This window comes from Nerophis ophidion, linkage group LG06 (assembly GCF_033978795.1).
Source record: "Nerophis ophidion isolate RoL-2023_Sa linkage group LG06, RoL_Noph_v1.0, whole genome shotgun sequence".
NCBI lineage: Eukaryota > Metazoa > Chordata > Actinopteri > Syngnathiformes > Syngnathidae > Nerophis > Nerophis ophidion.
In genome coordinates this window covers 78,790,090-78,806,430 of record NC_084616.1, presented here as the reverse complement: position 1 = coordinate 78,806,430, position 16,341 = coordinate 78,790,090, and the positions used below count along the sequence as shown (strand labels likewise).

The window sequence follows — 16,341 nt, the reverse complement described above, 5'->3', positions numbered from 1 at the left end:
GAACTCCGTTGCTATGAATAGGAAGAAAAAGAGCACTGAAAGAGGACATAAGCTGACACATGCAGTCAGTGAATGTCCTCACTCAGCCGTAAACAAAGACTCTGATGCTAAACTCAGACTTACATAAGCATAATAATGTTTTGCACAAATAAGCACTTTTTTTTTTTACCAACACTGTTGTGTGTCGTTTGTGTCTTTGCAGATTTTGCTGTGTCGAGGGTAAGTAAGATTTGTTTTTTCTTTCGCTTTGTCAGTTGTGCAATTTTATGCTCCTGGGTGCAAACATATACAACAAATGGCTCAAAAATGGAAATAAGGACTGAAGTGTGAGATTTGTGTGGCATATGTTCTTCCAAGGATGCCTCGGGCAAGAACAAAGTGAAAGGTAAGAAATAAGGATTTATTAAACTAATCAATCAATGTTTACTTATATAGCCCTAAATCACTAGTGTCTCAAAGGGCTGCACAAACCACTACCACATCCTCGGTAGGCCCACATAAGGGCAAGGGAAACTCACACCCAGTGGGACGTCGGTGACAATGATGACTATGACAACCTTGGAGGAAACTCCGTGATCACGTACGACCGCCAGACACTTCTGGATGTGGACATATCGGGCCGTTTTGGACTGATAGACGCATGCTTGCTAGACCTGCTAACTAGCACGGGAATACTTCAGCGGCTACATCCAGCGGCCTGTGAAGCAGGGGAGTCTAGTAGCAGCGGGGGCCGTCTACGGAGCAGGCGCCAGCGGTGTGATCGGAAACGCGGATGCCGAGCGGGGCTAAAAACAAAGCAGAAGGCTAATCCCCATAGAACACCACTTCCCTCCATCCTGCAGCCAGATTTAAATGGAAGATGCGAGACTACTGGTCTGGGTAAGGAGTCAGTTAAATTAGAACAAGTTTTTTCTGCTTTGATTGTTTCAGAGTTGGACATGTGTTCTACTGAGGTGGCAAACTATGATGCAGTTTATCAAAGCAACAAACAAACAATCGGAAAATTCCCGTCGTATCAATTCCTAGATATGGTCATAATTATACTAAATGCACTGCGCATAATAAACACACCATTATTAATATTGCTACTACGGATAATTTGATCAAAAACTCCCTAAAACAGCCCACTACCTATAATATAGGTTTTTTTAAACATAAGATCATTGTCTCCCAAAACGTTGTTAGTTAATGATATCATCAGAGACAACAATCTTAACGTCATCGGTCTCAGCGAAACCTGGCTTAAACCAAACGACTTTTTTGCGCTAAATGAGGCATGTCCTCCTAACTTTACACATGCGCATATTGCCCGTCCTCTTAAAAGGGGTGGGGGGGTCGCATTAATATACAACGAAAACTTTAACCTTAGTCCTAACATAAATAATAGATATAAATCGTTTGAGGTGCTTACTATGAGGTCTGTAATAACTGTAACTGTAACTAATAACGGCTTCACGGTGGTTAGTGCGTCTGCCTCTCAATACGAAGGTCCTGCAGTCCTGGGTTCAAATCCAGGCTCGGGATCTTTCTGTGTGGAGTTTGCATGTTCTCCCCGTGAATGTGTGGGTTCCCTCCGGGTACTCCTGCTTCCTCCCACTTCCAAAGACATGCACCTGGGGATAGATAGGTTGATTGGCAACACTAAATTGGCCCTAGAGTGTGAATGTGAGTGTGAATGTTGTCTGTCTATCTGTGTTGGCCCTGCGATGTGGTGGTGACTTGTCCAGGGTGTACCCCGCCTTCCGCCCGATTGTAGCTGAGATAGGCGCCAGCGCCCCCCGCAACCCCAAAAAGGGAATAAGCGGTAGAAAAATGGATGGAAAATGGATGTAACTAATAACGAGGCTAGGAACAAAAATACTGGTGCTAGACAGAAAAGGCAAACAAAAAGCGCTAGCATGGAAGCTAGGAAAACAAACAGATACACTAATACTTGGCATGAAGGCACAAAAAGGGAAAACAAAACAACTAGCATGAAAGCTAGGAATAAAATAAAGCGTAGCATGAGAGCTAGCGAGTAATAGCATGGAAAGCAAGTCATCAACTGTTGCGTGAAAGCAAATTAGAATCTGAGACAGAAGAACAAAAAGGGGCCGGCTTATATAAGGCAGCAATCAGTAGAAAAAGGTGTGCGGGAACCAAGAGTAGCAGGTGGAAATAATATGCAACCATGGTGACAAAGCAAAACAGGAAATAAGGAGGTCAAACTACAAAAGCAACAATATGTGATGATCCGACCATCGGATCACAACATGAAGCTGTTTTTTTAAGCATCACAGTAAAAAAACGTATTTTCCGGACGATAAGGTGCAATTAAAATCCTTTAATTTCCTCAAAACTCAACAGAGCGCCTGAAAATTTGATGCATTTTCTTTATTTTCATGACTATTTACATTGTAGATTGTCAATGAAGGCAACAAAATCTATGAATGAACACGTGGAGTTGTGTACTTAACAAAAAAAGGTGAAATAGCAGAAAACATGTTTTATATTCTACTTTCTTCAAAATAGCCACACTTTGCTCTGATGACTGCTTTGCACACTCTTGGCATTCTCTCCATGAGCTTCAAGAGGTAGTCATCTGAAATGGTTTTCACTTCACAAGTGTGCTTGAAGCTCATGGAGAGAATGTGAATTAGTGAATTGTATTTTATATAGCGCTTTTCTCAAGTGACTCAAAGTGTTTTACATCGTGAAACCCAATATCTACGTTACATTTTCTTAAACCAGTGTGGGTGGCACTGGGACCAGGTGGGGAAAGTGTCTTGCCTAGGATGGCAGAAGCGGGGATCGAACCTGGAACCCTCAAGTTGCTGGTACGGCCACTCTACCAGAGCAAAGGGTGGCTATTTTGAAGTAACTAGAATATAATAATAATAATAATAATACATTTTATTTGGTATAGCGCTTTTCACAGTACTGTATTTTTCAGACTATAAGTCAGTTTTTTTCATAGTTTGGTTGGGGGTGCAACTTACACTCAGGAGCGACTTATGTGTGAAATTGTTAACACATTACCGTAAAATATCAAATGATATTATTTAGCTCATTCACGTAAGAGACTAGACGTATAAGATTTCATGGGATTTATGGATTAGGAGTGAGAGATAGTTTGGTAAAGGTATAGCATGTTCTATATGTTCTAGTTATTTGAATGACTCTTACCATAATATGTTAGCTTAACATAGCAGTTGCTTATTTATGCCTCATATAACATACACTTATTCAGCCTGTTCTTCACTATTCTTTATTTTAAATTGCCTTTCAAATTTCTATACTTGGTGTTGGGTTTTATCAAATGAATTTCCGCAAAAAATGCGACTTATACTCCAGTGCGATTTATATATGTTTTTTCTTCTTCTTTATTATGCATTTTTGGCAGGTGCGACTTATACTCCGGAGTGACTTATAGTCCGAAAACTACGGTACTCAAAGCTGCTTTACAGCAGGGTTCACCAACACGGTGCCCGCGGGCACCAGGTCGCCCGTAAGGACCAGATGAGTCGCCCGCTGGCCTGTTCTAAAAATAGCTCAAATAGCAGCACTTACCAGTGAGCTGCCTCTATTTTTTAAATTGTATTTATTTACTAGCAAGCTGGTCTCGCTTTGCTTGACATTTTTAATTCTAAGAGAGACAAAACTTAAATAGAATTTGAAAATCCAAGAAAATATGTTAAAGACTTGGTCTTCACTTGTTTAAATAAATGATTTGCTTCTTATAACTTTCAGAAAGACAATTTTAGAGAAAAAATACAACCTTAAAAATGATTTTAGGATTTTTAAACACATATACCTTTTTACCTTTTAAATTCCTTCCTCTTCTTTCCTGACAATTTAAATCAATGTTCAATTATTATTTTTTTATTGTAAAGAATAATAAATACATTTTAATTTAATTCTTCATTCAAGCTTTTGTTTTTTTTGACAAAGAATATTTGTGAAATACTTCTTCCAATCAAATTAAAAACTTATTTCAAAGTCTTTTGAATTTCTTTTAAAAAATGTGTTCTGGAAAATCGTGAAGAAATAATGATTTGTCTTTGTTAGAAATATAGCTTGGTCCAATTTGTTATATATTCTAACAAAGTGCAGATTGGATTTTAACCTATTTAAAACTTATCATCAAAAATATATATTTATTGTGAGAAATCATTAAGATGATCAGTGTTTCCACAAAGATAAATATCAATAATTATTAATAATAACAGAGTTTAAGGTAAATTGAGCAAATTGGCTATTTCTGGCAATTTATTGAAGTGTGTATCAAACTGGTAGCCCTTGGCATTAATCAGTACCCAAGAAGTAGCTCTTGCTTTCAAAAAGGTTGCTGACCCCTGCTTTACAGGATAAAAAATTTAAATAAAAAACAGTTCCAAATAATAATATAAAATACAGGAAATATAAAAGCAGTACATTGTGAAATACATAATAATACTGGACATTTACAAGACTTTACAAGACACAGAACACTAATCACTGGTTAAAAGCAGATCTGAAGACATGTTTTCAGTTATTTCACCTTTTTTTTTTGATAAGTACATAACTCCACATCATAGTTTTGATGCCTTCAGTGACAATCTACAATGTAAATAGTCATGAAAATAAATAAAAGATGCATTAAATGAGGAGAAGGTGTGTCCAAACATTTGGCCTGTACTTTAGTTAAGACAATCAAAAAATGATATAGCATGGAATTCCCCCCTGCCGAGTGAACAGGATCTATAACTACAGTGTATTACTTTTCATAAGAAATATAAATTCTCATGAGCGCGTGCAGGTTGTCCTGTGATAAACAGATTTGTCGTTCTTCCCCTCGGTACACAATGCCAATTGAAATGGTGCAAAAAGAACTTCAACGTGTTTGAAATGGTGTTTAGTATTTGACAAAAAAACCCAATGGGGGCAATTTCAATGAATGGCAAATGAAGCCGACAGAAGGTGTGAGTTGTGTTCTTTGGTAAGGTCTTTCATTAGAAGGCTCCGGAGGCGTCCAAAGAGGAACACATGCGGGGAAGCTAATATTTGGCCGGAAATACGACGACAAAGAACAGCAAATATGTTCAGCCAAAAAGCACATTGCTTTGACTAAAAGGGAAAGTACTAACCCACTCAAGAAAAGGCCCACATTTGAAATTACGAGGGACTCTGATGCTAACGTTGAGAGAAATTAATGCACTGCTTTGAAACTGGTTTGGATTGTAAGGATTGAAAGTAAAGAAAGTTTTTTTGTGACCCTGGAAACCCCGTTTCCATATGAGTTGGCAAATGGTGTTAGATGTAAATATAAACAGAATACAATGATTTGCAAATCCTTTTCAAGCCATATTCAGTTGAATATGCTACAAAGACAACATATTTCATGTTCAAACTCATAAACATTTTTTTTTTGGCAAATAATCATTAACCTTGGAATTTGATGCCAGCAACACGTGACAAAGAAGTTGGGAAAGGTGGCAATAAATACTGACAAAGTTAAGGAATGCTCATTAAACACTTATTATTGGAACATCCCACAGGTGTGCAGGCTAATTGGGAACAGGTGGGTGCCATGATTGGCTATAAAAACAGCTTCCCAAAAAATGCTCAGTCTTTCACAAGAAAGGATGGGGCGAGGTACACCCCTTTGTCCACAACTGTGTGAGCAAATAGTCAAACAGTTTAAGAACAACCTTTCTCAAAGTGACATTGCAAGAAATTGAGGGATTTCAACATCTACGCTCCATAATATCATCAAAAGGTTCAGAGAATCTGGAGAAATCACTCCACGTAAGCGGCATGGCCGGAAACCAACATTGAGTGACCGTGACCTTCCATCCCTCAGACGGCACTGTATCAAAAACCAATGTCAATCTCTGAAGGATATCACCACATGGGCTCAGGAACACTTCAGAAACCACTGTTACTAAATACAGTTTGTCGCTACATCTGTAAGTGCAAGTTAAAACTCTACTATGCAAAGCGAAAGCCATTTATCAACAACATCCAGAAACGCCGCCGCCTTCTCTGGGCCCGAGATCATCTAAGATGGACTGATGCAAAGTGGAAAAGTGTTCTGTGGTCTGACGAGTCCACATTTCAAATTGTTTTTGGAAATATTCGACATCATGTCATCCGGACCAAAGGGGAAGCGAACCACCCACACTGTTATCCACGCAAAGTTGAAAAGCCAGCATGTGTGATGGTATGGGGGTGCATTAGTGCCCAAGGCATGGGTAACTTACACATCTGTGATGGTATGGGGGTGCATTAGTGCCCAAGGCATGGGTAACTTACACATGTGTGATGGTATGGGGGTGCATTAGTGCCCAAGGCATGGGTAACTTACACATGTGTGATGGTATGGGGGTGTATTAGTGCCCAAGGCATGGGTAACTTACACATCTGTGAAGGCACCATTAATGCTGAAAGGTACATACAGGTTTTGGAACAACATATGCTGCCATCTAAGCGCCGTCTTTTTCTTGGACACCCCTGCTTATTTCAGCAAGACAATGCCAAGGCACATTCAGCACGTGTTACAACAGCGTGGCTTCGTTAAAAAAAAAGAGTGCGGGTACTTTCCTGGCCGCCCGCAGTCCAGACCTGTCTCCCATGGAAAATGTGTGGTGCATTATGAAGCGTAAAATAGGACAGCGGAGACCCCGGACTGTTGAAGGACTGAAGCTCTACATAAAACAAGAATGGGAAAGAATTCCACTTTCAAAGCTTCAACAATTAGTTTCCTCAGTTCCCAAACATTTGAGTGTTGTTAAAAGAAAAGGTGATGTAACACAGTGGTGAACATGCCCTTTCCCAACTACTTTGGCACGTGTTGCAGCCATGAAATTCTAAGTTGATTATTATTTGCAAAAAAAAAAGTTTATGAGTTTGAACATCAAATATCTTGTCTTTCTAGTGCATTCTATTGAATATGGGTTGAAAAGGATTTACATATCCTTGTATTCCGTTTATATTTACATCTAACACAATTTCCCAACTCATATGGAAACAGGGTTTGTATTTCCAGTATTTTCAACGGTAAAATACAAGCAAATCATGTTTAATCACAGATGTCAAACTGTGTTTTTACCTGAAATGACGTGGGTTAAGTCTGTTTTGTTTTCACAGATCGAGGTCCGGGACAGAAGAGAGCCGAGGTATGGAGTCCAACGCCTTCACTGAGGATCGCACTGGACATCTTCACCTCTCCTCCTCCTCCTCCTCTCTTTCTCTTCCTCTCTCCAATGATCAGGATATCACCCAAGGTCAATACAGAAACCAAATGTACAGGCTTCTGTGAAATAAACAAAAACAACACTGGGATAAACTATATTTCGAGGGAGAGGGGGGAGAAGAAAAACGTTGTACAGTGCATTTAAGACTTGACTTTCTCAACAAATACCTTTACGCCGTGGGGAGAAACAACATATTTACATTCTTGACTTTGTCCCGGGGGAACTTGTTGGATTTTGTTATTTTTTCTCACCTTATTTATTTATTTATTTTTTTTATAAATACATCCTGGGAAGAAATCATTGAGAGTCCCTGTTGGGGTTAAAACAACAACAACAACAGCACCCCAGCATAGCAGCTTTACTAACATCTCTGGGAGATTCTCTACTGTAAATAACGATGTAAATAACATTACTGCTGAGCGATATAGGAGGAAAATTACAAAAAAAAAAAAGGTCACTCCTCGCAACTGACTTAGGAAAACCAGAAATGACCTAAAAACCAAAATGTGACCGAGTGCGATTATAACGACGCGCAAAATCCAGCTTTCGCCGGTCAGGTGATTCTGCAGACTGCGGCATCATCGGGGAGGCCAAAAAAGTGCTGCAGATGTCACTTTGGACGCCTCATTGGACAAGCAACTGTGCCTGCAGGTATCATTAATTAACGCTCGGAAGGAAAACAAAGGAGTCGGCGTCAGCATACTGTACAAATAAAGTACCTGCTGTAGGAAACTCTCTGAGCGATGCTGGATTTAATGTCGATAAAAAACACTTAATTATAGGTGTCTTCATACTGTACATTTTCTGTACTAAACTAAATAATAAGAAGGGTGAAACGGATATTGCCAAATCAGCACATTTCACAATACACTTATTATACATTTTTCTTGCTATCAATATGAGTTACAGCTATTTAAAAAGCAGCAGCACTTTGCCCAAAATTGAGTCGACAATTACGGTTAAAATCAGTTCTAAGTAATGTTCGATTTTTAAACTTTTTTTAAAACCTTGCACAAACTCGCAATTCAGATTTTTTGAGGTACAAAAAGAACAAATTAAACTCACATTCCGAGGCACCACTGCAAATAATAAAGTGTATCCGACAAAGCGTTACATCATCAGTGACCTGTTTACACACGATCAATAAAGCCTTTATAACTGTATCTATACTGTACTGTAAAATGGTTGATTCAGACTGCATACAAAAGGAATATACAACATCATTCATAGCCCATATAAATGATCAAATATATTAATGTGTGAATAAACAGCATTACTAAATGTTTACAAATGTGTTTTTAAGCCTTTATGAACTGTACTAATATTGCAGAAGGGTTAATTTACACTATATTTAACCCTGATTTTGGCCTTGTGTACAAAAAGTAAAACAAAGATATAAGTAGGTAACGTTTAGGACAGGGGTCGGCAACCTTTGACACTCAAAAAGCCATTTTGACCTGTTTATATTCCGGGGATAACAAATCCGCACAACAGCATTGAGGGAGTGCCGTGATAGAGTCTTTTAATGTCCTCAACAACATGTCGTCTCGCCCGCTTTTACGCCCTGCTGTCTGCATGCCAGCCGGTCATACTTGGTCAACAGCCACACGGGTTACACTGATGGTTGTGATATAAACAACTTTTACACTCTTACTAATATGCGCCACACTGTGAACCCACACCAAACAAGAATGACAAACACATTTTGGGAAAACATCCGCACTGTAACACAACATAAACACAACAGAACAAATACCCAGAATCCCATGCATCCCTAACATTTCCGGGCTACATTATACACCCCGCTACCACCAAACCCCGCCCCCCCAATCCCACCCACCTCAACCAACGCACGAAGAGAGAGGGGTAGCGGGGGTGTATGATGTAGCCCGGACAAGTTAGGGATACATGGGATTCTGGGCATTTGTTCTGTTGTGTTTATGTTGTGTTACGGTGTGGCTGTTCTCCCGAAATGTGTTTGTCATTGTTGTTTGGTGTGGGTTCACAAAATAAAGAAAACAATGGGAGCCACAAAACTCATTTGAAATTTAAAATGAAATAACACTGCATACAGAGGTTTTTTTTTGCTTTTTGCTATTTTATAAACTAGGGTTCTCAGACACGCTGCCCCCACCTTACTTTGAAAATGTAATGATAGTGCGGCCCGCGAGTTCTATGTGAATGCCGCCTGACATCATCACACTTGCCGACCCTCCCAATTTTTCCGGGAGACTCACAAATTTCAGAGTAACTATTCTCGCTAATGTCTTCTGATATTCATCCTAACATCAACAATCAGGACATGCTATGATGTCACAACCTTTAGCGCCCGCTACAACCTGTACTAACAGTTTGCCAGCCCAGTCACGTGTTGTATAGCGCCTCTGCAGAGACAAATAAGTGATTGCAAGGCATACTTGTTCAACAGCCATACAGGTCACACTAAAGGTGCCCGTCTAAACAACTCAAACACTATTACTAATATGCGCCACACTGTGAACCCACACCAAACAGGAATGACAAACACCTTTCAGGGGAACATCCGCATCGTAACACAACAGAACAAATACCTAGAATCCCATGTATCCCTAACGATTCCGGGCTGCATTATACACTCCCTCCCTCCGTGCGTCGGTTGAGGTGGGCGGGGTTGGGGGGGGGGGGGGGGGGGGGGTTTGGTGGTAGCGGAGGTGCATAATGTAGTCCGGAAGAGTTAGGGATTCATGGGATTCTGGGTATTTGTTCTGTTGTGTTTATGTTGTCTTACAGTGCGGATGTTCTCCCAAAATGTGTTTTTCATTCTTGTTTGGTGTGGGTTCACCGTGTGGCGCATATTAGTATGAGTGTTAAAGTTTTTTATATCACAACCATCAGTGTAACCTGTGTGGCTGTTGACCAAGTATGCCTTGCAGTCATTTACGTATGCCGGCTGGCACGCAGAAAGCACGGCGTAAAAGCGGGCGAGACGACATGTTGTAGAGGACATTGTTGTTTGGGACATTAAAAGAATTGCCATCACGGCTTTCCCTCAATGTTGTTGTGCGGGTTTGTTAGCCCCGGAATTTTTTTGGGAGAGGCACCGAAATCCGGAAACCTCCCGGAAAAATCGTGGGGGTCGGCAAGTATGCAGCTGAGCCACATCAGAGTGATCAAAGAGCCGCGTGTTGCCGACCCCAGGTATAGGACAATTATAGACTCTTAATCTACACCTGCAGGCACTTGTTTACATTAAAATACCAATGCTAATGTTGTACTGTCAACCAAACTAGGAAAAGTTCAGATGTCAAACCGGTTTGGTACAGTAACTAGAACAGTGGTTCTTAACCTTGTTGGAGGTACCGTACCCCACCAGTTTCATAATCGCATTCACCGAACACTTCTTTAGTGAATCCAAGACAAAGTTATATGTTTTTTTTTTTACTGGTGCAGGTCAGTAGGTAAGTAGGTCTTTATTGTCATTGCAACAAGTTCAACGAAATGTTTGTGTACAGCACAAACCCGTTCAAGATTAGACAAACAAACAGATACAGGGTTACAGAACAGGAACGCTGATGGGTCGCCATGAGGTGCCCCCATAAAAGGTAAAACGCTGGGGAAGAAGATGAGTAAAAAAACACAATCTAGACTGGGCTCCTAAGGGGGGCCTAGACTGGAGTGGGAAAAAACCTCCGTGCAATGCACACATAAACACGTTACATTTAATCACCAAAAACTCGCAACAGAGGGGCGGGGAGTTGGGACCCTGGAAGGCAACTGCTGCCTTGAAGCGCTGCCATCCGACCATCACCCCGAGGGGAAAAAGCGGTGGTGAAGGCATGGGGTGGGGGTGGGGGAGGTTTGTGTGTGTATGCCCAAATGTCTTGGGTGTGATGATGTAATGTTATGTAGACTGACGCCGATCTGCTAAAGTTCGACCCCAGGTGTCGTTGAGGAGGGAGGGAGGGAGGTCAAAAGCGTCTATCATTGAGGTGACCTCGGGGGTGTTTTCGGAACAGCCTGGTCGTGTTTCCACAGCTTCAAGTCCGTTCGAGGGTTGTCAAATCGTAGATTAGGATGTTTGTTTTCCGCGAGCAGACAAAATAAACCTTGCATGAACTTGTTCAAAGAACAAAACCACCAAAGTGCATGAACTCACAACAAATTACACACCTGCGAATCAGATGGAAAATTAGAGGGAACGTTGTTTGGCGGTATCCATAATACGCCGATGGGGAGAAGTTTTTATGTACACGATGAGTTGGGTGTGTCTCGACCTCCGCCCAACCCCTGAGGCCGACTCACCGAACCCCTAGGGTTCGATCGAACGCAGGTTAAGAACCACTGAACTAGAAGATAGATTTAATCCAGTTTACTCCGTGTCCCGACTGTGCGGGTTGAAAAAAACTAAACACGCAGGCGGTCACAACTTGAATACTAACGGTTTGTGTTGCATTCACACCACAGTCGGAGGAATGGACCGATAAGTCACATCGGCGCCGACTCTGCAACTACATCCTCTCACTTTGAACAGAGCGAGTACAGTCGTGAGCAGATAGCTAGAAATACTACTATGAATAATACTACTACTACAACTTGGATGCTTGCTAGCTAACTCTCAGGAAGCTGTATACGCAGCACTGTGTTCAAGGGGAATTTTGATGCATTTGGGATGGACTCGTAAAAAAGGTTTACAAGCTGGGCCTTAAGGCAATATGAACAAAACAAAAAAAGCCCTTATGCTGAATCTAGAGTGGCTCACAAAAAGGAGTACACCCCTCACATTACAGGGATCATTCTAGGACGGTATGTCTAAATGGGTGTGGCTATACTTTGGAGTAGTCAGTGTGCAGCTTGTATAGAAGCATTCATTTACAAATCCCAAACCAAGTTGGCACGTTGTGTAAATGGTAAATAAAAACAGAATGATTTGCAAATCCTTTTCAACTTATATTCAATTGAATAGATTGCAAAGACAAGATCATTCATGTTCCAACAGAGAAAAGTATTTTTTGTTGTTGCAAATAATCAATAACTTAGAATTTAATGGCAGCAACACATTGCAACAAAGTTGTCACATGGGGCATTTTTACCACTGTGTTACATGGCCTTTCCTTTTAACAACGCTCAGTAAACGTTTGGGAACTGAGGAGACACATTTTTGAAGCTTTTCTTTCTTTCCCATTCTTGACTGATGCACTGCTAAAGTTGTTCAACAGTCAGGGGTCTCCGTTTGTATATTTTAGGCTTCATATTGCACCACACAGGCCAGTCTAGTACCCGCACTATTTTACTATGAAGCCACACTGTTGTACCACTTGGCTTGGCATCGTTTTGCTGAAATAAGCAGGGGCGTCCATGATAACGTTGCTTGGATGGCAACATATGTTGCTCTAAAACCTGTATGTACCTTTCAGCATTAATGGTGCCTTCACAGATGTGTAAGTTACCCATGCCTTGGGCACTAATGCACCCCCATACCATCACACATGCTGGCTTTTGAACTTTGCGCCTATAACAATCCGGATGGTTATTTTCCTCTTTGTTCCAGAGAACATGACGACCGGTTACTAAAAACAATTTGAAATGTGGACTCGTCAGACCACAGAACAGTTTTCCACTTTGCATCAGTTCATCAGCGTAGCCGGCGGCGTTTCTGGGTGTTGTTGATAAACGGCTTACGCTTTGCATAGTAGAGTTTTAACTTGCACTTATAGGTGTAGCGAGCAAAACGGAGTCTCCGTTGTGCTATTTTAAGCTTCATTATGTGCCACAGATTTTCACTTAATTTTACTGTCATTGTCATAACAACACTTAAGTCATACATGTCAACGAGATTTTGTTTGGGCTTCATCTCACGGCATAGAAACTGCATTGAAATGCAGGTTGGCAATAGTTTACATTTAGGCATTGTCAAGAAGATGGCGAATAAAGGGGTACAGGGTACAGGAGGGAGGAGTCAGATGTCTGATGGGTGTTCCGTTGACGTTGCAGCAATGCAATGTCCAGAGCACAATTACTGAGGTGGTGAAGAGTGAGATAATAAAATAGTTTTAGCGTTCTACATAGCAACTGGGAGACAGGTCTGGATTACAGGCAGGCCGGTCTAGTACTCACACTCTTTTACCATGAAGCCACGCTGTTGTAACACATGGCTTGGCATTGTCTTTATGAAATAAGCAGGGGCGTCCGTGAAAGAGACATTGCTTGGATTGCAACATATGTTGCTCCAAAAGCTGTATGTACCTTTCAGCATGAATGGTGCCTTCACAGATGTGGAAGTTACCCATGAACACTTTGATGATATTACGGATCGTAGATGGTGAAATCCCTAAATTCCTTGCAAAAGCTCATTGAGAAATGTTGTTCTTAAACTGTTGGACAATTTGTTCATGTATTTGTTGACAAAGTGCTGACCCTCGCCCCGTCCTTGTTTGTGAATGACTGAGCATTTCATGGAAGCTGCTTTTATAGCCAATCATGGCACCCACCTGTTCCCAATCAGCCTGTTCACCTGTGGGATGTTCCAAATAAGTGTTTGATGAGCATTCCTCAACTTTCTCAGTCTTTTTTGCCACTTGTGCCAGCTTTTTTGAAACATGTTGCAGGCATCAAATTCCAAATGAGCTAATATTTGCAAAATACAACAAAGTTTACTAGTTGGAACATTAAATATCTTGTCTTTGCAGTCAATTCAATTGAATATGGGTTGAAAAGGATTTGCAAATCATTGTATTCCGTTTTTATTTACAATTTACACAACGTGACAACTTCACTGCTTTTCGGTTTTGTACTATCAAGTGAAAATGAGTCAAACACAGTCGGGGAGGGATTCATTTGTCCCCGGTCCTGGTGGATCTGGCGTGAGAGGAAGAAATGGTGTAAAGCACCATTCTACATAGCAACTGACGCTGTGGTCAAAGTTGGAATTGCCCACAAAACACATTTTTAAAAAGTGGCGGCGGAAATTTATAGTACATTTCCCTAGTTTGTCACGTTTCATGTGTTTGGTAAACCATGCCAAATGGGGCCATATGAATCCCCTTCCTACTGTAATTGTCTTAAATATGGGGCCATTTTGATATTTTTCATTTTCAAACCGTAACAACATATATGGATTTTTTTTAATCCTTAAGGCTCCTGGGGAGCATAGAGGGTCTCAGTCACTAAAATGTTAAAATTAAGTCAAATTATTATTATTATTTTTATTTAATGCTTACAGTAAATCTCTATATCAACTTGAGGTTGATATAAAGTAAAACAAATAAGGTTTTATGCCTTTTCTGTCAAAGACAACTTTGTTTATTATAGTAAAACTGAAATATGCAGTATTTAGATAGATAGATAGTACTTTATTGATTCCTTCAGGAAAGTTCCTTTATTGATCAATTAAAGCCCTCAAAGATCAATAATGCAGGACAACATTGATTTTAATTATTTCATATTTTTGAGTAATCACAGTGAAAAGTTAAATAAAATCCTACAAAATATATTTGAGATCCGAAAGGTTCCCCACTTATAAAGTGATGCATTTTTATTAGTTTTTTTTTATTTTACTTTTAACACTTAAATTTCAAGATCAACTTCCGATATATCTGTCGTTTTTAAGTTTGAACAATTATCTTGTTTGTTTTATGCTCTTTTGTCAAAACTTTGATGTTTATATATGGCAACCACACAACATATGCAATAGTTTTTCCACATAAAACATTTTAAAGTGATCATTTTTAAGTAATTATAACAGATTTTTTTTGTCCTTTTTTTCTGAACAATGGAAAAAAAATAAAATAAAGACAAAAGGAACAAACAAAAAACTGCCTGCATGGCAGCTTTGTGTCAACATTGCCACTTTTTCTCATTAGATTTCACCTCATTCCACTTTTTGTAATGTTTTTAAAAATGTTTGCAATACTATCAATTTTGCAATTTTTGCAGAATGTGTGGCGGGCTGGTAAACGATTAGCTGCGGGCCGCAAATGGCCCCCGGGCTGCCCTTTAGACACCCCTGGTCTAAAGAATCTACATCAGGGGTCTCAAACTCAATTTACCTGGGGGCCACTGGATGCAGAAAGTGGGTGAGGCTGGGCCGCAAGAAAAGATTTAAATCTAACATGCACTTTTAAATGAATTCATACTTGCTATCTTTCCGGGAAACCCCCAAATATCAGTGCCCCTCCCGACAATCTCCCAGCGTATTAATTCTCCCGATTTTCACCCGGACAAGAATATTAAGGGCGTGCCGTGATGGCACTGCCTTTAGCGTCCTCTACAATCTACCGTCACGGCCCGGTCACATGTTTGAGGCTTCTGCAGACCCACGGAAGTGACTGCAAGGCATAATTGATCAACTGCCATTCAGGTCACACTGAGGGTGGCCGTATAAAAAACTTTAACACTGTTACAAATATGCGCCACACTGTGAACCCACACCAAACAAGATTGACAAACACATTTTGGGAGAACATCCGCACCGTAACACAACATAAACAAAAAAGAGAACAAATACCCAGAATCCCATGCAGCCCTAACTCTTCCGGGCTACCATAGGGGGCGGGGGGATGTATTGTGTGTGGCGCGGATATGTAACAGTGATTAAGTTGTTTACACGGCCACCCTCAGTGTGACCTGTATGGCTGTTGATGTCATGGTCCACGTCTTGGACCATGTCATATTCTGGTTTTGTTTCTGTTTTGTTATCATCCTGTGTTGTATTCGACGTCTTTGGTTCCCAGTGGCACTTCCTGTTTGGTTTCTGTTGTCATGGTTACTCATTTAGTGTCACCTGTTTCTTGTTTGTCGTCATGCACCTGATTTGATTAATTATCTCCTTATTTAAGACCGCCCTTGTTTGTCATTCGTTCTCGGACTATAGTTTGCTACACACAACAAGTGACATCTCTCTTCCCGCATTGTGGTAACTATCTTTTTTCACCCTATTAGCTTCCATGCTATTTTGTTTGTTTACTTGTCCCTAGTTTACATACTAGCGCTTTCAGTTCAAATCTAGCTTCCACACTAGTTCTGTTTGTTTTGTCTTTAGTGCCTATGTGCCAGTATCTCTGTTATTAGTTTCTTTTTGTAGTTAGGAATAAATCTTCATTCCTACCTTAACGCTGTGTTCCATCTCTGCTGCACCACGAGAAGGCAAACA

At 40.5% G+C, this 16,341-nt stretch overlaps 1 protein-coding gene across 2 annotated transcripts in view; it reads left to right on the top strand.

The window, feature by feature from the left end:
* LOC133555285 (LHFPL tetraspan subfamily member 4 protein-like) overlaps positions 1 to 16,341 on the top strand; it is a 111,156-nt gene that overhangs the window by 72,702 nt on the left and 22,113 nt on the right. Inside the window, exons 3-4 of one of the 2 annotated variants that reach the window (XR_009807311.1) lie at positions 203 to 219; positions 7,108 to 7,244. Coding sequence is in view for 1 of the 2 variants with exons in the window: in XM_061904926.1 (XP_061760910.1) it covers positions 203 to 219; positions 7,108 to 7,161 (71 nt within the window). In the remaining variant the exon portion in view is untranslated. Of the gene's footprint in view, positions 1 to 202; positions 220 to 7,107; positions 8,741 to 16,341 lie in introns of those variants that run through there. The other variant, XM_061904926.1, reaches the window with a different exon arrangement.